Source organism: Onychostruthus taczanowskii, unplaced genomic scaffold (assembly GCF_017590055.1).
Source record: "Onychostruthus taczanowskii isolate IOZ18803 unplaced genomic scaffold, ASM1759005v1 scaffold46, whole genome shotgun sequence".
Classification (NCBI taxonomy): domain Eukaryota; kingdom Metazoa; phylum Chordata; class Aves; order Passeriformes; family Passeridae; genus Onychostruthus; species Onychostruthus taczanowskii.
The window spans coordinates 4,228,096-4,255,527 of NW_024502125.1; the positions used below are offsets into that span (position 1 = coordinate 4,228,096).

The window sequence follows — 27,432 nt, forward strand, 5'->3', positions numbered from 1 at the left end:
AGACTGTCTTTCAACAATGCAGTTTTCTGTTGCTACTGCTACGGCTCTAAGTTTTTCTTTTTTTTTTTTTTTTTTTTTTTTTTTTTTTTTTTAGAGGAGGAGGAAACATGTTTGATTTGATTTGAAACACATTCAATTTTTGAATAAAAGTCATGGTGCTGGAGAGCTGTTGCCATTGTTTGCATTTTTTTTTCTGGGTGACTGCTGTACACTCATTATTTTTAACTTTCTGTGTACTTACAAATGTTTCCCATAATTCCCAAAAGATGAAGGAGCCGTGTTGACTTTTATCTGTCAGCAGCTTCTGCCAGTTCTTTTATGTAAATCTTCCACATCTAAACAACTTGACTTCTCAAGCATAGTAATACGCATTATCTTTTTCTTGCAGCTGTGAAGAGCCTATTTTTTTCTTCTAGATTTCTTGTCTGTGGATAGTTTGACAGGGATTTGTTGGCATTCTTCTCCCATTAGTTTCTTCACAGCAAAAAGGTAACAAAACAAAGCATTCTTTCAGAGCAAAACAACATACTGCCCTGAATTTTTGTGTATTATGATTATTGAATAAAAAGGGAATGCTTTAAATTCTGCTCTTCTCAAGCAGAGATACTATCACAAACCAGTGTTTGCCCTGCATAAGAAACTTTATGTTACTGGAAAAAAGGACGCAACAATAAGGAACAAGGATCCTTTAGAGATAGGACAGGTCATTCTCAACAGTGTTGCAGCGACCATGGTATCTCACAGTGAAGGTTCATCCACCTTCGTAACCTGTCTTGGTTACAAAGAGCAGATGCTGCTGGAACTCTGTTTCTAACTGTCACCATTGATATGTGGAAAGGAAATTGAGGTTAGTAATCTTTGTAGGATAGCACCAGACTGTCATTTACATGTTACTACTTTTTAAATGAACTTGCTCTATCTGAAGTTTTATCTGATAGAGGTCATTGAAATAATCTCACAATGACTTTCCACTGGTTGGCCAGAACCAAAATTTTCAAGTGCCTCTTGAGATGGACCTTAGTATTCCTTCCCTTAAAAGATAGGCAACTACCCCTTTCCTATGTGTCAAATGTTTCCAGGAAAAACCCAGTATGTATTTCCTCTCCAACTTGCTAGGAAGAACTCAAGAACAAATTGTGGACCAAAGTACTTTTACATAGGAAGCCATTCTGAGATGAGATGATTGAAAATTCATGTTTGAAGAGCAAAATAAACAGGAGAATATAAGCCTACTGCATGACCATGTGTCCTTGTACAGTCTAGGTAACATTTCAGGTACTAAAGTACTCAGTTCTTCGGCCAAGTTTTATCCCTTGAGAGCTCTGGTCTTGGTGCACTGAAATGGGCAGTGTAATTTCATGGGAAAAATTCTATGTCGTATGAAAAGAGACAAAAGCACAAACTGAAATTGCATATGCAGCCATTGTTCTTTGCGGTCTTAAATTTTGAGTACTTGACCTTGGTGGTGGTCTTGATGCTCTTACCATATAGTTTTGTTTATGTGTCTCTGTAGTATGGCAGGCATCAGAGGGAGCTTGGCTGCTCATTCCTTATAGAGTGACCATAGCAAAAGTACCATGTGATATCTATTTGCATACATCTAGTCACTTTACAATAAATTATATTTTTAGTGGATTTTCACTCTTGCTTTGTTAAAAAAAAAGTCTAGAGTGCAGAAGTTAATAGAAATCATGGCATAAATATCCTTGGGAATGATGAGGTAGTCTGTGGGAAGGCAACTGGCAACAGTTCTAAGGGAATGCTTAGTTAATCATAATGCCAGTGAGGGAGGTTTTGTTTTGAGAACTATTAAAATTTTGTCTAATAAGGACTTCTATGTACCACCACTAAAATCTGGATGTTTAATGGCAATAATAACATTGAAGCACCGGGAACTTGATAAGTAAGTCACAAGATGCAGCTGCCAGTGGAATGTGCTGTTTGTCCTCATGCCAGCACTATCCATACTACACTTGAACATTCAGTGGTATATATTTCCCTTCTGGATAGTATGTATGGTTTCATGTCAAACCACTGCCAGAATCTGAAATTGTCATTTAGTGTCTCTGAGGAGAACTGAGCAGGCTGAGTTACTCAAATTCTTGCAGATCTCAGTTCTTTTCCAGTCCTGGAACAGCAATCCTGAAGGAAGAGGAGGGAATGCAACAAGGCTCACTTCATGAAAAAGGCAGTTCTGCACTTTATAGGCTCAACTACTTGGTTGACCCTGTCCTGTTTCTTCCTTTCTGTGATCATCTCCTTGCATGTGGTGATGCACTAATTTGGTACCTGCATCACAGCTTAACTCTCATCTGCTGGTATCTCTCTGACTGAAAACTGCTGGCAGGGAACCTGCAGATGTCAACAAGACATGAAAAACAGGTGTTGGCTTATTAAATTATTTTTTTTCTCTGTCATTGGAATCATGCACTGAAATCCATGCTGGCTTGTTCTATTTAGAGACATTAACCTGTCCTTCCATTTAAAGTGATGCTCGTAGGGAATGTGAGAACACTACTACTGCTGTGCTTCTGCATGTCACACAGGGCTTAGGTTGATCCCTCAGAGTGAAGGGTAAGAAAGAATTATTTGCCAGTCTTCCATGCCTGATAAAAGCTTGAGAAGCCTCAAGCTGTGCCAGTGCTCCAAACCACTTGAGGAAGGGGAGATGTGCCTCTTCTGGAAGCCAGTGTCAAAGTCCCAGTGCTAGCCCGCTTGTTTTTCAGCTCCAGCAATGTCTATCCTGACCCACACTCTATCCTCCTCAGCCTTTTTGAGTGTCCCCTCTATGCAGAAGCAGAAAGGAATATTTTAGTATGTTCTTGCTTATTTCTTACTTTTTTCTTTCTGTTTGTCTCACAGATCCTTGAAAAGAGAGTTGAATAAGCAGGTGGTTTTCCCACCTCTTCCTTGCTTTTTGCGGGAGGGAGTTTCTTTTGCAAAACTATGTGTGCATTATGTATGGCATTATGCAGTGTATTTCATGCCAGCACATTTTACTTAGTTAATAATTTTTTTTTTTCCTCAGAACAGTAATGCTCATGTTTTCTAATCATTCTAATAATAGTTGTAAATAGCTGCAACCATTAAATTCAATTCTGTTTGGAAAAAGGGTATTGCAAAAGCTCACCCATAGAGGGAAGCAGAATACTGTCTTAACTGTAGGCTGCTTTTAAAAAATTATCCATGCTTCAGATGAAGCCAACAAAGAACATCTGTTGTCTTAATTATAGCTTCTATTTCTAAGAAGTGTGTTCTGTAGCAGATGAGAAAAATGTCTGACAGGTCATAATTCATAAAGTTATTGAGGTTTAATCTGATAAAATATTATGTACAGAGTTTCTTCCCAGTACAGACATTATCACTTCCCTTTCAACTGATGATAGAAACAGGGCTTTATGAAATATTAAATTAATAAGTGTGAAACATGATTATCAGCCACTATTGAAAGCATTAAACTGTTATAAAGGAATATAGTTCTCTATCCTACGTTGCTTTGTGGTTTTGTTTTTCTGCTTATCTCTGCAACTAAACTTTCTTCAAGCCGGACCCAATCACTTTGTTCTTTCTTTCCCTACTTTCATTTTGCTTTGTCTTAGAGGAATTCTTAGCTGATTATTGCAGCAGCTCTAGGACAAGTATTCATTTTTATGACAGAGAAGGGTAAAAAGATCCTGGATTTCTTTCAGAGGATTGGTATCTTATTGAGTAAGTCTTTCAATATCTAACCAGAGCTTTTTTCTGCCTAGTCCTGCCATCTATTCTTTACGAATTATTTTCTTGTACTAATCTGTATTTACCAGGGCTTGTTTCACCCCTTTTCACATAGTTGCCCCTTGTTCTTTTTAGCCCTGAGAGTGCAGCTGGCACAGCTTCATAAACTGGGTTGAAGAGAGGAATTAGTTCTCCTGGCCTCCAAAATTCCTCGCATAGTCCCCATGCACATGATGCTTTATTAACCAGAGCATTGCTTGCATGTGTGCTGATAACCCTGGGAAGCATCTAGGCAAAGCAGGTCTCAGTTACAACATTGATTTATGCAGGTAACTTTGTCTTTTTGACATACTATGTGTAATTAGGATGAAATGAAGTAACATTCAGTTTTTATTTTGACCCTTTTAGATTTAGGACTATAAATAGTCCTACCTAGTCTTAATATAGGTGTGTTTGACCTTCTGAGTAAATGACTGCCTTATTCTGTTAAGTGTCACAGCATTATGACAAGTTTTGTACATTTTTCTATAAAAGTCAGTTTGAGGTCCCTTTTTCAACTGTATAAGCTATGTTGTTAGTACCCACCTTACACAGAGGAATCTGGAGATGTCTGCTTTGTTTTGGGCATTAACTGGGACTGACGAGTCAGTAGATGATGCTTATGTGAACTGCTGTTGTCACTCTTTTGGAATAACCTGCTTGGATAAGTTGTTGTCACTCAGTGTTACTGATGTAGGATCACAGCAGAACTATGAATGCTTTACAAAGATATTTGAAGTCTGAAAGTGTATTGCCAGAATACTGTTTTTTGCCATGAGGGTTAAATGTTGCCATTAATGCCCTTGAAAGGCTTTATTCAGGTGTTCCATCGTTGAAGACAGAGTAAAAAGAGGACTGACAGCAGATGTAATAAACTGTTTTCTTAGTACAGATCTGAATTTCCTGGCCAGTTCAGTGTTCTGTTAACAGGAAACATGTAAATCAATTTACCACTTTGTCCTCCAGTTCATACCCAACACCTGTTAGCCAGTGGAAGAAGTAGACTGTCTTGGGTACATAATATTCAAGGTTTATAAAATGGTAGTATTTTCATTCTGCTTTGCAGTTGTACCCTAGTAATTTAAAGTCACCAGCAGGCATAATTTTCTATATTTCTTTTCATAGCTCTGGGGTCATTCATATCACAATAAATCCTGAGTCTCAGACATTTTTTGCCTCCATAATAAATTGACTTCTTCTGAGCCCAAAGGCTCATAATGTCGGTAGGCATGACCATTTCTTTTTCTAGTGCTGCAATACTCTTCACCTGTCTTCAGTTCTCCTGAATTTAGTCTTCTCTACTGCCAAGACTTCTGTGATATTCTGAGTCTGCACCCTGCCTGACTGATGATATCTCACAAAAGTAAGAGACGAGTAATAGCTGGCAGACTTGTCAAGACAGTTGTAATGTTGTGTCAAATTCATGGACGCTTAAGTCTCTTTCCTATTTTTCCATTAATGGTGTTGTGTTTTAAAATCTTTCTAGTGAAACCAGTACTGGAGAAAGAGGTTGAGCCCTGAACAGTTCTTCCTCCTGACACTTTAAATGGTGCTTTCAACCTCTAGTAGCATTTAACTATAGCCAAATTAAATCATCTCAGTAGGGGCTAGGAGGAGGTATTCTCTACCAACAGTTGCAGCTGAATTTGCTATGTGTTGCAGTCTTTGATTTATTTGAGACACAGAGTAACACCTTCTCTTCATTCTCCCCTTTTTGTCTTTCATCTTTGCCCAGTGAAAACCTTTTCCTAATGGCAGTTGGGCAGTTCTGAACATTGTTCTTTTGGTAAATACAATTAGGTTATCTGAAAATGCAAATGTCAAGGCAAGGTTGAGCTCTTCAAATCTCAGGGTGATTTGCTCTTTGTTATTTAATTAATACTAGGCTTATCTTTTGTGTTGGTCTGACACTGAACCCAAAGAACAGACCTCTATGGAAAATATCTCCAGAGTTAGAGTTTAGGGGGTTTTTTTAGCCTTTCATACTCTTGTACTGAAACATTTTGCAGGAACTCACTACTTTTTTAGATTGATGAGAAACATTTAGTGGATCACAGAATTCCCTTTCACTATGAGTTGAGAGTTTTTTGTCAGTAAGGCTCCTTTCACTCAGATGTATTGTGAGGCTCATGTGGCCTTTTCTTCTACAGCTGATTACACAGGTGCTGAGAGGGGTGTGATAGCTGAGGCTCAGCATCTGTACCAGCTGCCACCACAGGGCCAGGAGAAGCTTCAGGTTGTGCCATCATCTGTGTGGTGATGTACCTCCTAGTGCTTTGCACTTTTCCAGGGTCTGAACTTGTGTTTCCACAGGCATGGTTTTTGGTGTGTTCCCAGCCCAATCTCCTCAAGCTCTGCTGTCTCTGATGTGGGAGTCACTAGCAGCCAGCACCCTGGAGGAGTACATGGGACAGCTCAATACATGCCACTGCCTGAAAGGCCCTGCAGAACTGCCAATCTGCCCTAATTTCTAATGCATCTTCACTGGAATTCAACATTGTATACTGATAAGCTGTTGAATTCAGACATTATGGTTCCTTATTGAAATCCGGATTCTGTTTCAAGGAAGATGGATGACAATAGTGGCACATTGTTTGAATTCCATTTCCCATATCTAGTAGAGTACATAACTGCTGAAATACTAGTATTTCAATCAAGAAAGTAAGCTCCTGTGTTTCCCAGAATTTTCAATAGCAAACATGGGTGTTGAACTATGTAGGAAACTCCCCATTGTCCACCTCTCATAATGCATTATACTGAAGGTGCCACTGGCATAAGTATTTTAGGTGCTTGTGCAGCCATCTTTACATTCTTTACATACAAAGCCATTTCTTTACAGTTTGTTGGCTAATCTTGTTGGCGCATTATCACAACTTGCTTGACCATTATCTTTACGTTTGCATTTCTTCTTCTGCATTAATTAATATGTTTATGTTTAATAGAGCTGATTTAAGTACTGGTAAAGCCTTTCATGTCTGGAGTTATTGTATGACTTCCAAACAAGGGACCTGTGTAAAGATACAGAAAATCATTATGTGAGTGGACACAGTTGTATGCATAAAGAGTATATCTATCTCCATGTACCATAAGTATTATGATCATCTTAAGACCTGAGCTGTGAAATAGTAGACTTTTATATAGAGCTGTGTTATCATCAAAAAGCGCAAAATGCATGCACAAACTTTAATGCCATTTCTGGAAAAATAAGAAAATTCATGGAGTAATCTTAACTCAAAAATAAATTCAAGTAGAGTTAGTATATAGTTCCTGTAAATATGTAGAAATTAAACTTCCTTTCATGCCGTATACTGTACATTTTAAGGGGTTTTATTATATATGTTTTTAAATTTCATTCTTCTTCTAGCAGTAATGAAAGATATGTCTCAGAATCATCTGAAGCCAAATTGCAGCTTTAAATTTCCACTTGTCATTGCCAGGTACTAACTCTATATCTTTTTCCTGAGAACCCTTCCAAAAGGTGCAGCTGTGTGCTGGTTTCATCTTGCACTTTGTAGCTGTGCTGGCAACCCTTGAATGTAAGGAATGCTCTCATCTCCCACACACTGCCATTGCCTTAGAGCTGTTCAGTCCTGTGTGTAACAGGGAGAAGGAAGAGTTTGCAGATTGGAGGGAACCCTTGGCTTGTGGTTCATCTCATTGATTCTCACTGTGGCAATATAGAAATAGAGCTAGTGGAAAACCCAGCTTTTATCAAGTGTCACCAGAAGCTTCCTTACTATCTGGAGACCCACTACTAGACCTAGAAAGAAGACAGTTTTGAGAACCATTATATTTTGACACCCTGGGATTAAGGAAAAAAAAAAAAAAAAAGGAACAAAACAGAGGCATTTGGGGAAAAATATTGCTTTTAATGAAACACTGATACAGGATTTTAGCAAAGGCATCTACAAAGTTGCTCAAATCCTTTAGAGTGGATTTGGTTCTTCAAACATCTTTGCTGCCCTACAGCATTCTTCAAAGAAAAAGAATACTTTGAAATCAGGTAATAAATGCAGGTTGCATGTAAGGTTTTTTTCAGTTGTCCTTTACTATAACTGACGTATCTAAAAAGTCTTCCTTTGCCTCTGCAAATCTTAACATGCATGCTGGGTTTTCTCTTGGTACACATAATGTAGAATCAGGACTTCTTTAATCATAACTTCTATTCTGGCTCTTGGAGTAAAAAAAAAAAAATATTTTTCCAGAAATTACGTGCAGTTTTCTTCCGTTTAGCTGCTGAGATTTCCTCTCAGCATTTTGAAACTGAAGCACACTGTTCCCAAATTGGGCTGTCTTCTATAAATGTAATAAAGTGGCTTCAGTTCTTTGAGTACTGTTAAGTTTTTTTTTGGTTTTTTTTTTTTTTTTTTCTGACTACATGTGTCTTGTGAATTCTTTTACTCTTAAACGAACCTAATTTTCTTTTTTGTGCAAAAGTTGGGAAATTTGAAGCAAAAGTCAGTAGGATGTTATGCGTTAATTATATTGAAGGTGACACAGTGAGTAGGAAATCCTAGAACAGGTGGGAGGTTAAATGATTTTAATTTGTTCATGCTGTCTTCAACACGCTGATGAAGTGAATGTTTTTCTTCTACATTGCTGAGCATTGTAACTGTGTGACTTAGATGTTTTCTTCTGTAACTTTGGAGTTGCTGATAACTGCAGGTTTTGGACTTGCCATTGTGTGTGTCTCTGTTGTTTGTGTCTTTTTGCTGTAGAACTTAAAAAAGAGATTGATATCGCGAGTTTTCAGTCAAATACATAAGTATTTATGTATTTATGCAAGGGATTGTCGTTCACTTGAAGTCTTATATGAACTTCATATCTAAAAGTTCAGCAGTTTCTTTGGTTATATAAGTTTCCAGTTTTGGAAAGGAATGGGATAAAGAGAGGAAGAGGCATCAGAAATCCTCTGAACTCCTAAAATGCATATTTTAGGTTAGCAGAGAAGTTTTGGAAACTCATCATTTTAAGCAATGTCGCATTTTGTTTGCATACACGTTTTGTAGATATATTACAGATTTTGTATTAATGTAAAGGGAAATGCATAGCTTCCAAAAGGCTTTCAATAAGAATATTACTGGTTGATGAATACTCTACAACAAAGGTATTCATGACAGATTATGATACAAACCTTTTTAAGCTAAAATTCTGCTTAAAGTTGAGATGAACAGCATGGAGCACCAAAAAGACTGCAGGAAGAGGCTCTCTCTGCTTAGGTAATTTAGGAAAAGTCTACAGAGACAAACTGTTTTCTGTATTGTCTTGTCTTCACCTTGCAAGGGGCTTCTTCCCCTGACACTGGGGTCTCCTCTTTGCTTTCCTTGGGCTCCATCCCTTGTGTAGACAATCTACATCAGTGAAAATTAGAATTATTTTTCTAAATACACCTTGTTGATATCAAGGTATTTCTTGATGTCTTGCCATCATTTCAAGGCACAATTTGGTTAATGGAAGAAAGCACTGTGCTGCTCAGTAGCCTAGACGTGCCATCCCTGAACTGCCAAGCTGTCACTTGATAAGGTTCAACTCTCTGTCAGTTTTAACTTCCATCCTCTGTCTCTATTTATCCTTCTTTGTTTCTTTCCTCTGTTTCAGTTTAGGCTGCTGACTGTGGCTGCATGCTGCCTCCATCTGGAATTAGGAAATGAGAATCTTTGTTCAGAGATGATGCAATTTTGTTGATGTTATGAAAGAGGGAGGAATTAAATGTAACTAGCTCCCTCAGGGACCAGAAAGTTACTTTCATAGGTAAAAATATGTAAACTCTGTTCTTAAAACCTATTCTTCCCCAGCTACCATGTAAGGGATCCATTTTAAACCCTTAACATTCTCTTGAGTCTATTAGTATCTCACAATCTGAGAATTTTCATAGCATACCCTTTGATATTACTCTAATCTTTTGTTTATTATTTCAATAGATTTGTCCATATCATAAGATAGATACATACTTTGGGGTTGAAAAGAACTATTTGAATATTACAAATCTGTTGGTCTGTGTTTCAGTGTGCCTCAGCAGAGGCTACTTAGAGTGCAGCATTTTCAATTTGAGCCCATCTTGTGTTGATGAGCAGATATAAAAGAGATGTTCCAAATGGAATGTGAAAGTGATTTGAAGATGCAAAGAGCTGAAAAGTCCATTTGCTCCCTGAGTAGCTTGTTCTGCATATATAACATGCTTGCATTGAATTTAGCTTTTAATCGAAGTGTTATACTAAGTCAACTGTCTGGCAGAATTTTGGTGTTTATTATGTTTACTCATTGGCCTTTTTCAGCTCACAAAGGTGCCACTAAGGAAAGAACCTGTCTTCTAAAAAGCTGTTCAGATGATCCTTAATTACAGTGCTGTCTGCTGTCTTTTGTTGCATTATATGAGCCTAGTTTTAGGCTTTTCTTTTTTTTGTCCAGGACTTATAATGACACTAGCCTGTAGGCATGTTACTTGTCCTTGCAGAGTATGGATCAGGTATTAGAGCTCTTTGGATCTGTGGGAATTGTTCTTATTTTCCTCAAGTCATTAAAAAGCATCAGCAGGGCAGAGATCTGCACAGGCAACTCTTTTGAAACTCCTGAATGGTTATCTTCCAGGCCTCCTAAGTTAATCTGTTACAACTAACAATGTTTTTCTAATACCCTCAGTTATGAATGGGTTAGGAAAGTATTTCCATCATTATGGTACCATAATTTTCCTTCTTTTTGCCGGTATGCTTCATTTCCATTACTACTATTGTCTTTCATTTCACTCCTCATCTCTCTATACTTCCAAACTTCTGTCCCTTCCTTGCTGTCCTACTGGTTTTTTATATTTGTGCTGGTTTTGACTGGGGTAGAAGTAATTTTCTTAATAGTAGCTATCATTGGGCTGCATTTCAGATTCATGCAGAAAACAGTGCTAATAGCACAGGCATGTTTTAATTATTGCTGAGTGGGGTTTATACAGTGTAAAGACCTTTTCTGCTTCAGACCACACCTCATAAGTGAGGAGACAGGGAGTGCACAAGAAGTTGAGAGGGGACACAGCCAGGACAGCTGACCACAACTGACACAGTCACATTCCATACCACAGAGCAATGTGCTCAGCAGTAAATCTGGGGGAAGAATAAGAAAGTGAGAGATGCACAAAGTGATGGTGTTTGCCTTCCCAAGTCACCATTACCCAGTGATGAAACCCTGCTCTCCTGGAGATGACTGAACATCTGTGTGACCATGGGAAGTACTGAATTAATACCTTGATTTGCTTTGCTCTTATATGTGGCTTTTGCTTTCCCTATTAAACTATCTAAACCTCAGTCCACTAATTTTCTCACTTTTACCCTTCTGACTCTCACTCCTGTCCCACCAGAGGAGAGTGCCTGAGCAGTTCTGTGGGACTTGGTTGCTGGCTGGGGTTAAACCACAGCAAAATTGTTTGCATTTTTATGAAGTTAAGTAATTCAAAATAGGGTGAATTACAGCCAAAACTGTCTGCTCTCTCTTTCTCAGTGTATATATATTCTTTCTCAGTTCATAATTTTCTGTGGGTTTTTTTTTCTCCTTCTACGTAGTTATCATCATAATTTTGTTTCAGTCTTCTGAAAATAGGGGCGGAGGGTGTGCATATATGTATTTATACATATCCATACAGGCACCTTTGTGTATGTGTGTTCAAATATTGTTCTCTGTCCATGGTGAGTTCAATTGAGCAGAGATTACTATTGCTTAGGAAAATGGCAATTTTGGCTTCAATGATTAATTTTTGTTTATCAATCATAATCCATCAAATTATGCCAGATGGTTCTGGCAGTAGTTTAATGTCTTTATGTAAACATTTTTGTTTCCAAGTGTTAAACAAGATCACTCTAAAACTTTTGAATTATTCTTTTTGGCAAAAATTGTGTATTTAGAGATAGATCTTTCCTCACAGAGCCAGAACATACCTTTAAGATTATGTTCTCTCCATTAAGAAACCAGATTGCATGAAAACTGGCTTTGTATAAAACCTGTGTGCAGTTTTGGTTGAATCTGCAAAGTGTCCCTTTCCAATTATACTGCTATTTATTCCTAACTAGTCCATGTAGAAAAGAAAATTCTTGCTTCAAGTAAACTATACTGTTAATAGTATGATGCTTGAAAATTGAAACGCACAGGAGTTACTGAGCTTGTGTGTGAGTGTGAAATACATGTTTCTACTGCTGTTTCAGACCTTTTTAAGTCTGTTTTACCCAGGCGATCAGGCACTCACAGACAGTTATGTGTTTAATAGCTCCTTCACTTGGTGCACAAGGTGTGTAAATATCTCAGATGGAAAGACTTTTTCATTCCTTACTTGCATTGTATTTCTGCACATCCATAGATTGCAAACTTTTTATTGTGTTTTCTTTTTCTAGACAATATGGAGAGTGAATCTAGGACTGAGGTTCCTGAAAGAAAATATTATAAAAAATTCAATTGTCATAATTTTTATTCCATTTTTTGATTAAGTATGGAGTTTTCTCATACATCCCTGACAACTGGGATGTTTGTTCTGTGATTGAAAATTAACTGGTTGCATTACATATGATTTTCATAAAAGTAACTGCATTCGTCTGCAGCTTGGCTTATTTTTCTTCCTTTTTTTTTTTTTACAGCTTTTTCACTTCCAGACCTTACAGAGCAGTTCACACCTCCTGATGTTGCTCCACCAATTCTTGTCAAGATAGTAGAGACAATTGAAAAGAAAGGTAAGATGAAGAATAATCTACCAAAGTGTTCTATTGCTGCAAGACTGCAGAACTGGATCCAGAGCTGGCGTGTCCTCTTTCTAGAGCTGATAGTGCATCACATTACTTAACATCCAAAATAATCTCCCTTAAGGTTTGTTACACTGGTTTTTGCTCATTAGAGGCTAATTTGGACTATAGGAGCAAAACCAAAGCTTACCTCAAATGGCATTTAATAATTAATATAACTATTATTGGAAGGTAAGGGAGAAGGGTTTGGTATTGTTTTGCTTTTTTCTAATGAGTAAGCACTTTAAGTTGGTTATGTAAATGCAAGTGTAACATTGAGTTGATGACACAGGGAAAAAAGTAATGCTTTGCCCCAAAGCTGGGGGACAAAAGAAAATAATAAAATATGAAAAGGTTTCAAGAACTGGTTTTATTCTTCAGGAGCCAATTCTTTATTGCTGCTGTATAGTGAGCCAGACATTTTATTTTTATGATTTTTTTTTCCTCACCAGCTTTCCTGTGCTGATGTCTCTCCATCCTTTTGAGGCTTTCCTCTTTCTTTTACGATGTCATACTTCTTTTGCCCTATTTTTATCTTCCTGGCACCTCCTCTGATGTGTCTTTCATAGTGCTGGTGAGGTAAGGAGCAGCTCTGTGAGTCCTGCTCATTTGGTGGCCTTAAGCTGGGAAACAAGAGCAAAAGTGGTATTCTGATGAGAATCAAGCTGCTGTCCTTGGGGACATGGGTTCTAACATACACCTCTGGCACTTTAGAAGAGCGTAGGCCTTTCCTGAAAGAGTAGAAGCTTGCTGATATCAACGTGTAGGGCCAGTATTTAGCACAAGTATGAGTAAGAAGCTGCTGCTTTCAGGAGAAAGCACTGATAGTGTTAAATCATTAGTGCTCTGCATCCCTGTGTATGGTTCTTTCCTTGTGTTTTCTCTATTTTCACTGCTGTGGGAAAGTTGTAAACAATATCTTTCATGTGAAAACACTTTACTAATGTCTTTTCTAACAATTCAGGTGAATTATTAGACACATTATCTGATATATACACAGATATATATATGTATATATTTCTGAATCTGTTTCCTAGTCCTGGCCTTTTACAGTTGGCCAGTGGACAGTTCTACAGAATATGTGGGACTACTAGCATCTCTGATCTTCTTTGGCCATCTCTTTCTGCAGACACAGTAGCTTGAGTGCACAAAGAGGTGTCTTACAGCCATAAAAAAAAAAAAAAATCACATTCTGTAGTGTGGTAGGTGAAAGAAGGTTGCTAGTTTATACTGTAAGTACTTCTTGAACAAAACAGAAATGTGTTGCATCAGGGCAACAGTCGCTGAACACATCCTATCGATTTTGTTTTGAAGGTCTGGAGTACTCAGCTTTGTATGGAGCACAAGGCTCAAGCAGCACAGTGGAATTAAGACAAATTTTTGAAAGTGGTAAGTACAGTTCTCTTCCTTAAAGCACAAGACAGATTTTGTGGTCAGACCACTCTCACTCATATGTGCTGGTTCTTAATAATATACTGTTAAAAAGACATATATAAATAAAAAAAGTTTTCTAACTTTTACACTTGATATGAAAAATATTTTTCACTTGTACAAGTTGTCGCTTTTCATGGCTCAACTGCACTTTTTTTTCTAAGAGTATATATTTTAATCTCTTGATGTCTCACTTGTTCAAAGACTGACAGTCTAGCTGTACTGAGAAAAATTAGATGTTTTGTTCTGAATCAAGGTAAAGATACATTACTGCTGAAAGGCTGCAGGTTATTATTTTGTAAACAAATGGCCAGTTGTTTACATACAGTTCTTTGGTGCATTTTTTTTTTTGTCCAGTAGGTGGGATGTCAATAGCAGCCCATTATCTACCTGCTACAGAATGATACTGAAGAGAAAGAGACAATTGAATTAATATTGTAGGCTGAGTTCTCAGAGAGTAAAATGCAACTACACCACATACCCGTTCAAGTTTCCTGAAATATATTTCCTCTTCTTTTTTTGGTTTACTTAATTTCTTCTTCAGGACAGAATATACTGGCATGGCAGCACTGTTTCAGAATGAGAGTAGGAGGAGAGTTTGACCACAACTTGGCAAGCTGGGGTGCAATATGTGGTGTGAGCTTTCATTTGCCTAAAAGAGTGCAAAAATACAAGGGGTAGAAAATGGAAATGGTTATGTGCCTTGTTGCCAAAGGGACAAAGAAAGCAAACTCACTCAGTGATTTAGTCTCCTCATTTTTAATAATTGCAAACATTAACAAAGAAAATAAGAGATTATTTGAGTTGTCTGTTTTTTCAGAACAAAAGAGCATCCTGTCCTATGCTGATTGTGGTAGGAGTGAAGAAGTGTATGTGTACAAGCAGGGAGAGAAAATGTGGTGCTAGCAGCCTCATGATAGCAGCAACCTCTTCAGTGTTGTATTTATGTGTTTCAGTCCACATAAATCCAGATTTTTGGTAGCACCAATATGATTGCATCTCTTTATTTATCTGAATCCTTTCTTAAGTCTCTAAATTGAGCTATAATTTTTTGATAGGTTTATCTGTTGCTTGAGATTAAAAACTCATGATTTACATGTATTCCTACTTAAAATACAGTTAGGTTTGAATAACAGAAACAGAATTTTTCCCTTTAGTAGCAGTGTCTCTTTCTGACTTCTGTTTAAGATAGGATTAGGATCTTCAGGTCAGAGCTGGTGCAGTAAGTATCCAGGTACAGGGATAGAGGCAGATCTCATTTCCTCTGCCTGCTCTCTTTGAATTAGCAAAATGCAAATTCAGAGAGCAAAGTTACCTTTGGTCTCAAAGTTGTGAACTTGCATTAGTGATTTGAAATGCTCTCCATTTTTTAAATGGATAACTGTCTGTTAGCATCAACACAATACTATCTAGCTCCAAAATCAAAGCTGATTTACATCTTGTCAGCTCAGCAGATGGACGAGTTCAGGTCTGTTTGTGATATTACACCCAGAAAGTTGCAGAGTAAGTATATTCTTACTCATGTATTCATTATAGTAAGTTGGGTCATACTTCAGAGAAGTGGTCAACACTGAAGATGCATGATTGCATCTTGGCTTATGAATTAAAAAAACAGTCAGTAAGCAGCAAAAGTAATAAAAGCTATTTCTTTAAGAATTTGTGGATTCTCTGACACCTAATTGCTCTTGCAGAAATTATTCCCACACTGTAAGTTTTATATAATCTAAGACGTTTATTATGCCTTTTCTCTCATGCAAATTCTTTGGTGTCTGAGAAGATTTGAGCTCATACTGCAAGCTCTTTGTTGGGGAGAACAAAGGAAGTGGAGGAGCACTAAGTTTCTCGCTACCCCCTCTTGGCTACCTTATTTCACAGTATTGGTATACACACCATTTATTTGAGTCCTCTACCTCCCTGTTCCCTTTTTTTAAACTAGACAAACAGATTCAATAGTTATTTTACCAAGAGACTTCCTAGATAGAAGGTTGATCAGCATTAATGCCTCTAAATTCTTGTACACAACATGGATCTTTTTGTATACACTTAGGACTTTACTGTGCCAGAGTTTCCTGTTATACGATGAGCCCTAACCTTGCTTTCACTAAACAAGGATTTCTGTACTTTCCCATTTTTATTTTTGCTGTTGATATTCTTTGCTCCAACACTAACAGGTAGTGCTTTATGTGACACTGCCAAACCTTATCCCAAGTCATAACTATCCTGGAAGGGTATCAAGTTTTACAAGATAAATCTCAACAGCTGCATAAACCACCAAGCACACAGTTCTGCACGTGTATATTTGTTTCGACTTACTTACATAAATATTTGCAGACTTGGATCCCCAAGATGTTAATCAAACTTTTAGTCATAATAGAAGTAGCTCCCTGTAGAGAAGCTGCATTTGACCAAACCTTTGATTAGTACTTACTTCTTACACAAAATATTTACACATGAAACAGAGACCTGTTAAAAATATTCTGATGTTCCATAATATTGCCAAGATGCAACAAGTCGCTACCATTACTCTGAGTTCAGTCCTGAATTGTATGTGACAGAAGGCTACACACAGTTATGGAAACCATTTGGCTCATCAGATGCCAAGGGACTGGGCATGGTGTTGAACTCTGTGTGTTCTTCATCTCAAGGATATTTCTTGGTGTCTTACATTTTTATGAATTGCTCCCTATGAAGCAGATATAAGTTAGCAATTTTGTCTTGTTATGAGCTTGTATATTTTTTCCACTTTTTGAAGTCCAAAAAGTATGTTGCTCTTTCCCTTTAGATGCCTCTTCATTAGATTTAGAGACATTCGATGTTCACACTTTGTCAGATGCTCTCAAGAGGTATATCCTGGACCTGCCGAATCCCATCATTCCAGCAGCTGTTTACAGTGACATGATTTCTGTATCTCAAGGTATGATTGCAAATTATTTCAAATATCAAACACAAAGGCTTTTATTAGAATTCTGGATATCTGTTGGTTCAGCTGTTGCCCACAGAACAGTAAAAATTCTACACAACCTGGCAGCATCTCAGAATACAAATATACTTCTTTCTAATCTAAATTTACCCTTTTCTACGAAAGCTGTTTCAGTTCAGATCTAGACATTATTCTGCATTATTCAGTTACTTGTTTCAGCAAACATAATGTAAAATATAAGGGATAACACAGTTCTCTTCATTTTAGTAACTAGAAATGCTATAGAAGAACTAGGGGGAAAAATCAAGGACTTAACTGTATACAGAAAGCTAATTTTTAACTTTTTATCAGTGCTGACAAAGTAAATGTATTAGAGGTCATGTAGTGCTGTGTTACACTGGGGTTGCAGATTATGAAGTGAGAAATACATGCATGTGAGATTCGTCATCTACAGTGGTCATTTCAAACAAGTACAGCTTATAGGCTTCCAGAACACGGGCCAAGTATTCTGTTATATATCTCAGGACAGGATATTGTTACTGGTAACCTTCAAAGTTAGAACAGCACCTGTGAGACTTATCTAGTGCATCTCAGAATTACCCAATCATGTGTGACGCTGAACACAAGACAGACTTCTACCAGTACACTCTGAACACATTGTGGTTTTTACCAAAATGCATATCTGTTTCCATTTGACTTTTAAATACTTGTTCTTTACTCTTCCCTGAGCATTTCTCTTATTTTAAAAGAAGAAAGATATCTTTTGTTTCTAAAGAAGGACAGATTTTTTTTTGCTGTAAAATTGGTATTTCTAAAGGAGTCACATATAGTTTCATTTTACTTGAATATTCCTGTGCTGCTTTCAAGAATCATTTATCTGTTTGCTTGCAGAAGTGCAGAGCTCAGAGGAATATGCTCAGTTGCTGAAGAAACTGATCAGATCTCCAAATATACCTCCTCAGTATTGGCTCACGCTCCAGTATTTGCTCAAACATTTCCTCAGAGTTTGTCAAGCCTCCAGTAAAAATCTTTTGAATGCAAGATCTCTGGCTGAAATTTTCAGCCCTCTACTTTTCAAATTCCAGATAGCAAGGTATGTGGGTCATCTTTACCGTATTTTGTACTGTAAATATGAATTACTTATATACAAAATAAGATTAATTAAATAATTTTCTGACCTTATTTCTGATGTGAGGGCATTGTAGTAAATTCTTCAATTTTTTAAAATAATTTAAAGTAAACTTTTATATTTCTCCTAGTTCTTACTGCCTAATCCATCTCTTGCAGCTCTGATACTACAGAACACCACATAAAAATCCTAGAGGTTTTAATCACAAGTGAATGGAACGAGAGACAGCCAGTACCAGGTAAAAAATATTTTTAATTTTAAAAGTTATATGTACTTTTAAATATTAAAATTCAACTTAATGACAGTAAATGCTTCCATTTTTTCTATTTAAATCAAACTTAATGCAAAACAAAAGTGCACAATTACAGGGCTAAGCAGAAGCTGTGTGTTTTATAATGGTGTGCAATGTTTGTTTTATAAGAAATAGTATTTTTCATTAAAATCATTTTAGTGCCAATAGTTTGTACAGCCTTAGGACTTTCGCTCTCTTTCATAAACAGCAAATTGGATTTTGTGAGTTTTTTAAGGCCTGTAAACAAGTAGAATGCATATCATACAGTGGTGTGGGGGCTAATTCTCAGGGTTTTATTGAGCTCTCAATTTGCTCTCAGGCAAATTTCTTAGATTTGCTATACCCTATGGAGACATTATTTACATTCATAAATTTTTTAATCCAGATATACAAAATATTTATTTATCAATATCAATAAAAAACTTAAAAAATATGAGCCCATCCAGGAAAGTTAATTCCTGCTTTTATTGCTTCTGTAAGTTAACATCTAATTAAGTCAACAAATAGTAAAGCTCTAATTTATGCAAAATCCCTAGGTTTGAATCAAGTATTCAGTAGAAGCAAGACAGAGTTGCTAACTATGTGCAAAGGAAATTATTAATGCAGAGAACTTTATATATTAGCTGAAAGCAATTCCTTTTACAGCTTATTAACAGAGAATAACTTAACAAAGGAAAGGGTGAATAGAACATTGGTCATCCTATACCTTTCCACCTCTGTAATCAAAGGACAAAATAAAGTTCATGGCAGTAGGATTTGTAGGGTTACTTAAGATCTGGAGAGCTAGAACACTGCAGAAAAGTGCTTTATTTCCTGTATTTCAGGTAGGCACATTGTATAATCCTCTTCATCAGCTAATGAAGATTAATTTAAAATGGCTAAAATTTTTGTTCCTAGTGCTCTGTTTGAAAGGCTTTTCTAATCTTGCCAGTTCTGTTAGTTAGGAAACTTTCCCTAATATTTTGTGTACATCTGTTTTCAGTTTCCTATTTAGTTTCAATTTTGGTGAAGTAGTTAACAGGGATTTCCAGAACCACTGTGTATATTTTTCTGACTAATGCTTTGTAACAACCAGGAGAGTCCAAACTTAAAGTATTTGTGCTATTTTGCTAAGAATCAGCAAATATCAGCTAATTATTAAAGAGTTATTGTCTTTGTCACATGTTGCAAGCCTTAAAAAGCAAAACAGGTTATAATAGTCTCATGCGAATAGCATTTTTTTGTAGCTACATGTTTGCAAATGCTTAGGAGTATGTAAATTTATAGTCTAGAAGCTGGTTGGGAGGTTACAAAGGTGGGGTCAACAGTTCCTTCCGTTTCAAAGGAAGAATTTTATAAGTTTCATTTAGGAGATCACTTGGTTGCTTATTTGCCCAAGTTGCTTCGTGTGAGGAAAGTATAAAAGTGAAAGGTGTTACATTAGAACTACTAAGGAGGACAAGGAATCTAGTCATTCTGAGTGTCATTAGGGTGCTTGAAGAAATGCCATTGTATCCATCGGTTTTATACGATTTGACACTACATTAATAAGTATAATGGAACACCTGATTTTAATATTACTTCTGCATTAATTAATATAGCATGCTGCATTAATTAATATAGCAATAGCTTACTTTGACAGTCCTAGGATTTTTCATGTGACCTGTTACAAAAATAGAACTCCTTCCCTGTGCATTTAAGTCCATCACGTCTAGTAGACTGTTTTTTAGTAGAACATTTGCACATGTACTAATATGCTGGAAAAAAAACCTCAGATGCAAATTTTCAGGTTTTGTAGTGTCTGGTTAGCTAGTCTCTGCCCTCAGGCCTGTAAGGAGTTTGAATAATTTTCTAAAGTTGATTCTTACTAATATGTTCTGTAAGTTTGCAGGATTAGGTCATGAGTCCATTTCCACACCAATAGCATTCAGTGACCTGAATATCTGGAGTGGGTGTTTTTATTGTTCTCATAGAACTATAAAAAGCACTCTAAGTGTTTTTCAGAATTGTCATCTTTAAGATTATTGCTTTTAGTGGCTTGATTTTCCATACTGTTTGGATAGACTCTAATAAAAAGAAGGTCCCAATAAAATATACCTTATTTATCATGTAAGTATTTTGATAATTACAATCTTAAATAGAACTTTACAAGTGGAGAATTTGAGAGGTCTTAAGCAGAAAGAAGTTTACTTTTTGAAAATAATGTCATGACAACTAGGTGATAACAGGGAAGCTAGTGCTGCCAGGTTTCTTCTCTTTTTCACAGGCTGGAGTGATGGCTTCCTTCCTTCTTAATTCTTTTTGTTAAGATGAGAACATTCTGTCTAAAACAAGCTGTGCATGAAATTCTAGTGGTATCTCATGCAGTATATAAATACATTAAATGGTGTGTTAAGAGAACCAATCTGAATAGCAGGTAGATCTTTGCACAGCTGTGGGATCTTTTCCTTACCACATCACCCACTGAATTATACTCCTTACCTGAAAACACTAGAAAGCAAGCAGCTGGACCTTACATCTTACTGTATTTTAAAATTAGTATCTTAAATTTGGCATCTTCAGTTGGACATCTTTTAGCTAGAGTGATTCTTCTTAAGTGTCATAACACAAAAAGAAGAATTACTCCTAGACCACTACATGACTTACCGCAGAACATATGGATTGGGGTATTTTGTCTGTCATGGTGTTCATCAGCAAACTATAGATTCTAGTTTGTGGATTAAAATAGTGCTTAGTCCTACACAAAAATACTAAAGTTAACAATACCTATTAATAGAATCATAGATTTTTGTGTAGCAGATAAAGACACAGTAGTGTTGCAGGAGAAATAAGGCTGGAAAAAATTAGATCAATTTTCTGGTTCTTGTCTCGTTCTTCAAGTTTGTCAGTAGGAGAGACAAAAGATGATGATGGTGGGCAAGGCAGGTGATTTTTGTGTCCCATCTGAACATCCCAGCTTAATGTACAGCTGCACTGACTTTAAATTAAAGATAAACAAAGTACAAGCCTCTAAATGTGCTATCCAAAACAGTACTATTAGAAGAAAATAGCTTAATTGTAACATATTCTAGCAAATAGTGCTGCTCAGGTTTCACAAGATCTCACGCATTGTACAGACTTTTGAAGGTAAACAGTGGAAAATAGGCTATATTTGTAGGTATAGAAGACTGGGGTAGTTTTTCAGTTAATTGTCAAGGATCTTACAGGCTCGTGGTTTTTCTTCCTGGATGTGGCCTGTCCTGGATGAAGATCCCAAAGCTGCCCATAGTAGGTGTAGTAAGTGCTCAGAGCAACAGGGTCTGTTTAGCACTCGTAGCTGTGAAGGCAGGCTACACAGAGGAAGCTGGGAAGTAATTTTGTGTGGGGAGTTTAGGGAGATAGGGATCCTTTCTGGAGCTGGGGTGTGTGAGAAAAATGTCTGTTTAAGGAAGGCAAAGAGGAAGTGGGATGTGGTGAGAGAGCAGGGGATGTGGGGAGCTTGTAGCACTGCTGGTGAAGAGCAGAAGAGGAGCTACAGCAAAGAGCTGCCTTGTATCAATGAATCAAAACCTCCAATAGCCTGTGCACTGACTGGAGCTGTGCTGCTTTATCTGGGCTGTTTATCCCAGTTTATCCCTTTTTCCCAGGCTTGTATGTAACATTGTAAATAACAGCTCAGGCTGAAATACTGCAGCCTGGTAAGAAGTTTTTATTACTCAGCGCATCATATGCAAGAAAGAGTGAGATAGTAAGCCTGCCTTATATGTAACTGCTCACTTGTTGGGGATGAGGTGCAAGTCCTGATTGCATCACCAAGGTGCAGAAACTTTGCTTTTGGCTACAAAAAATATTCACAAGAGTGGTGGCATAACAGCTAGAGCAGGGCGATGTAAAGACTGATCCAGTTCCTCCTGGAATTTGATTCCTTCTCAAAGACAGGCATTAGCCTAAGACCACAGTCCTGTCGGTGGTGTCCTGGGGACATAAACAGATGTGCAGGAATGCTATCAGTTGTCAGAACTTATCTGCATCATGTCAGAGTCTTGGCTGGACTGCCAGACACACCGAGCGGGGTTTAGATCATGCAGAAGGCTGCAAGTGCCAGGGAGAGCGGATGCGGTGCCCACGGTGGGGGGACCGTGTGCGTCCGTGTCCTACCCAGCAGAGGGCTCCCCTTCTAAGCTAATAAAAGTCAGGCTTCATCCCTGACCTAACGGAAACCACAATGCTTGGCTAACCGCCATACTTGGAATGCTGTATCCTTGGTTTAAGTTTTCACACAAGCCAGTGCTTTGTGTTTCTCAGTACCGTTTCTCAATACCTAATTGCAAGAATTTTATAAGACTGAAACAATACGTAAAACATTGTTAGCATTTTTACAGATTGTTATGTCCGTGTGCAGGTATGTATGTGTAAAACATGTGGAAGCATGTCAAACCTGATAAGTTCTTTTCCTGCTTCAGACATAATATTTTAGAAAAAAATGTGCTATGTTAATAGCAGTACACTGAGTGTGACTGCAGGGAATATTAGGCTGCAAATTAAATGGACACCACACAAAATTTTGAAATTTAGATAAAAAGAAAAGACTTGGCAATATTTGAAAATACAGGTGTGTGCATGCCAGAATCTCTTTTTGACAAGACACTTGTATGGCTCCTGCCAGATAATAAGGAACTCATTATCTCTGTGTGGTTATCTGTGCTTTTTTAATTGAGAAAAAGTGAACCAAGTTTGCATTATCTTTTCTTCTCTGACTTTATACATGTGTTGTGGTCCTAAAAACCAAGAAAAGTTCTCAACTCCTTCTGTAACAGTAAAGAAGTATATCAAGTACAGTCTGACGCTGAACTGGTTCAGAAACAGGTTTCCATCTCCACTTGGAGTAGGGTGTACCTTTATGACTCTGCAGACTTAAATTATATTTAGAACTGACAATTGTTCAAGTAGGCAGAAGCTAAAACTAGGGAAGCAAGGGATTGTTATGGGTGAAGCTAATCAGTCAAGTGCAAAACATCAAAGTGTACTGCAGGTATTTGGGATTTCATTATTAGGTGCAAGTGGTGTTTCACAGTGTAGGAGGATTTTGGTATTGAAGTATTAAGAAGGCAAAAACTTTCTGATACTATTTGACTGCCTTAAGAGCAACAAACAGATCTCAAAGAAATTCTCACTGTTTTTATTAGAAATTCTCACTGCAAGAAGTGAGAGGAAAATATTAGTCCCCTCCTCCCCTTTTCTTAATATGTCTGCTTCTTTTACTTTGAATTTGTTTCCTTGTAGAAGTTTAACTGGCAAAGAAGATAACCTCTGTAGGCAGAGAAAAGTAGGCTCTTCAGTTCCTGCTCTGTTCCTTTAGCAAGTTTGATCTCCACCAAACACTAAGGCAAGGAAAATACATTTAACCTAAGCTCCTCCCTCTCTGTACAGTTCCTTTTCCCACCTGCCTGCCCAAGAAATGAACAATCCTGATATACTGGAAACCACCATGGATACAGAGAGATTTTTAAAACTATTTTTAGTATATAGAAAATTGATAAACAGTCTCACAGCTCAGACTAAGGGTCTTGAAGCAGCACCTATATTTGTGATCCAGCATGAGCATGTACAAGGTGATGCTGTGCTTACAAGTAGGCTATTTTGCTTGCACAAGGCTGTTTCTAGAGATGCAGCTCTCATCAAAGAAAATTTATATTCTGCTTTTTTCTGCAGTTAGCCATTTCCTGTATTTGGCTATTCATGGTGCTTTTCTCATCTTCAATGCTGCATGCAGCAGCCAGTGATAGGGATTGTTTTTAGGCTTCTTACAATGGTCTTCTCATTTACCTAGCTAAAATGAGAAAGTTAGCTCTGCATTGGCCACTTGTTAGTTGATGACAACTTTTACTTTGAATCTGGCTCCCATCCCCCAGCTGAAATTCCTGGCTCAGCAAATATTTGAACCTACCCAAGTTAATCATGAAACTGAGATCTTTATCTGAGAGGGACGTGCAAGCTACTGAGGGTGGCGGTTTCTTTTTTTTTTTTTTTTCCACAGTACTGAAGTCAGGTTCACTTTTTAATGATGAGCCAGAGTAAGTGGGTACCTTCTGCACAGCACAGAGGTTTAAGCAGTTGACAGAGAAGGCTTGGATTTTCTCACTGCAAGTTACAACTGTTTTAGGGGGTTTTATGGAACATTGGTTGGAAAGCAGAGCAATCTCTTTTTCTTCATTGCTTCAGAGAAGCTTCCTAGTAAATGGAGGTTTTAGGATTTATTTTTAAACAAGATTTTTATAAGATGAAACCAATATTGGATTGCATTTTCGACTGTTTTACAAGAGCGATCATTTGCGATGCATAATTTACAAAGTAAGTGATTTTGAATTTCTGTGTTTTTTTCATCATCTTGTGGAAGTATTATACTGTAACTGATTACCAGGTAGAGCTTTAAAAGTCTTAAGATACATGAATTCAAATCTAGTACTTTAGTACCTCTCCAGGTTATATATGAAATGGGTAATAGCCTATCTGCCTCCTCTGTCTTTTCTTGCCTGCAGGCTAGGCTAGTCTGAGCTGAGTACTAACCTGATTACACAAGTTTGTTCAGTCCTAGATTTGGCCACCAGTGAAACTCTAGGGAAGTAATTTTTCCTGAAAGTCTTTATTCAATGGAATAAAAAAAATTTACCGGTCCCATATGAGACTTAAAAGCAGCAATGCAGTTTTTGCAGGAAATCTTTGTAACTGAATTTAAATAATTATTTGGTAAGTTAGTTGTTTGGGTAGCAGGTGGGTTAGACCCCAAGTTTAGCTTTTAGACTTGTGTCTGGGGTGATTTTCATTTTGGAAATGCCAAAAATGAAATGCCAAAGAATCTTTGGAGCATATCTACCTCAACAGGAAGGGGACAGTCTACTTCAAAATGAAGCTTCTTAATGTACAAAGCAAACTAGCTTGCATCTTTTTGTATATGTTTGTACTCCAGACATGCTCTTGTATGTTGGTGCTTGTCTGAAAGGGGTAACCTGCTCAGGGATGCAGACAGTGGTGGGGTGAGGGGGGAGGGCATGGGTGAAATATTTGGAAATCATATAAATTGTATTAATTTTTTTTAATGAGTATTTGTGAGATAGAGCACATTTCAGCTGTTCCACAATTTCTTAAGGTGTAAGGCACAGATAGTTGCGGCAGCTAGTTTTCGTTGTAGTTATTTTTGTCTCTGGTTTTCTCCCCCCATAGATTATAGCGAGTATATTGCTTTACATAGAATTCTGCTCTGAAGTTAATAGTCTGTCCATGTTTCTTCCAAGAGGTCAGAGAGAGTTACGGTCAGTGATGGGGGAAGTTAAGATGGAATATTTCTAAATGGTTGGAGGATGCTGCTGACATGAAGTCAAGGGGCAAAGGAGACACTGACAAGAGACTCTTGCTTTTAAAAACAATTAACTTGATAAATATATCAATGAGAATAGGGTAGAGAAACTGTGTGAAAAGGCAGACTAAATCTTATTGTATCCTCACAACATTTTTTATGTTCAGCAAAACCATTTTTGAAGATGTCGCTCAGTTATGACTTTCTTCCATTGTTTGAGTGAATCAGCTGAATGTAAGATTACAATATTTGGGGTTTAGATTTCAAAATGAATTAATATAGATTGATCTGAATAGTGGTTATAATAATGGCAAGAGGGGAAGATATCTCTGCAGTAAGCACATTTATATCATAATATAAACTCTATCAGACCTATGTCCCCATAAAAATAGTAGAAATATGCAGAGTTTAAAAACATAATCCATATTTCATGATGTGGATATATACATCTCTCTGTGTGTTTGTGTAAAATGAGTGTGTAATGGATATACACACACAGTCATGCTCTTCTCTAATACATCTCTAATATGTGCAGTAGTTGTAGAAGCCTTTTAAATCTTTTTGAATGGCAAACTTCAGGGATTTAAGCAGGAGAATGCACCTGAGATGTGACCAACCTGCTTCTGAAGGGAGCTGCCCTATGTGAGTGTTGTGTGCGCCTGTGTCTAAGAGCTACGTGCTGCAGCATATCAGCCTTTTGTCATCCTGCCAGGATTGGACTGTACCATGCTGCAAAGTCAGGAAAATGAGCCAGGAATATGGGCAAGGAGATTCCACTTGCTCCTTTTGTGTGTAATACCAGCTTTATATTGCAATTCTGCTAAATGTAGATTCTGCCCAAAACTGAAATTGTTTTAAGATTAATGTAGAACAAAATGAGAAAGCAGGAGTGGTTTGGTGACATTATTTTGACATGATTGGCTGAGGATTATGATGTAATAGGTTACAGTGCAGCCCCTTATAGGTTTTAAAATGAATTCCAAGACACCATTACAAAGACAGCCCGACTCTTTTCTTGTATCTGAGCTTACTCAGTGAAACTCATACAAATGTACAATACTGTTTGGAATATGGAAGAACTGGATATAGAATATCCTAAGACAGATATAAATTGTGGCACAGACTTGATGTTTTACATAGAAATGGATCCACCAGGTAAAACTGCAGTCTTATTAAAGACTTAATTTTGGTCTTTACAATAGCTGCTGAAAAAGTCTTACTGGATATGTAGGATTTCTTTACTTTGTTATTTTCCTTTTTTCATAAATTAGAATAAAACTATGGATTAGTGCATGGTTGAATTAGAATCTTAACATATTAAAATACCTGATTGCTTACTTAATTGAATTTTTACTGAATTGACCTGTTTCTGTTTTGATTTTATTATGTCAGATGTAGTTTTAGTCCTGCTATTTTATAATGTAAAAATTGTATTTCTTTTATTTCTATTTTTGCTCTCTGTTCCACACTGTGCCTAAAAGGAGATGCTGTAGTAACACTCATATTTCCTGAAACAGTGGTTCCAAATCATTGGCTTGGATTGTTTAAGGAAAAAACATTTTTAAATTCTAGCAATACTAATTGAATGCCTGTGGTAGCATCATTTTTTCATATCATATGAAAGTATTATGCTATCCTGACATTCCTTGCAACTTTAAAAACATTGTCTTTTCAACCTGGTCATAATATACAGGACAGGAATGTTGTACTTACTGGAGAACTGAAAGAGCTGAGTTGATTTTTAATCCTGATTCTAGTGTAGTCCTCCTTGTTACTAAGTCAGTGCTGCAGTATCTTCTCTGGCACCCACTGGTATACATATGCAGCTTTGACATTGAAAAGGGGGGG

General features: G+C 37.2%; 1 protein-coding gene and 1 long non-coding RNA gene across 5 annotated transcripts in view; one reads left to right on the forward strand and one right to left on the reverse strand.

Annotated features, from left to right (window-relative positions):
* PIK3R1 (phosphoinositide-3-kinase regulatory subunit 1) overlaps positions 1-27,432 on the forward strand; it is a 60,041-nt gene that overhangs the window by 21,573 nt on the left and 11,036 nt on the right. For 2 of the 4 annotated variants that reach the window (XM_041414572.1, XM_041414571.1), the window contains 5 exons: positions 12,360-12,452; positions 13,815-13,889; positions 16,714-16,845; positions 17,743-17,944; positions 18,139-18,218. In XM_041414572.1, coding sequence (XP_041270506.1) covers positions 12,360-12,452; positions 13,815-13,889; positions 16,714-16,845; positions 17,743-17,944; positions 18,139-18,218 — 582 coding nt within the window. Of the gene's footprint in view, positions 1-12,359; positions 12,453-13,814; positions 13,890-16,713; positions 16,846-17,742; positions 17,945-18,138; positions 18,219-24,277; positions 24,582-26,554; positions 26,740-27,432 lie in introns of those variants that run through there. The other 2 variants (XM_041414574.1, XM_041414573.1) reach the window with 2 other exon arrangements.
* On the reverse strand, positions 12,848-27,380 carry LOC121341224. Its single transcript, XR_005953396.1, has 3 exons — positions 27,298-27,380; positions 14,413-14,583; positions 12,848-13,123 (listed from the first exon to the last, which is right to left on the reverse strand). It is a non-coding gene; the product is annotated as an uncharacterized LOC121341224 (long non-coding RNA).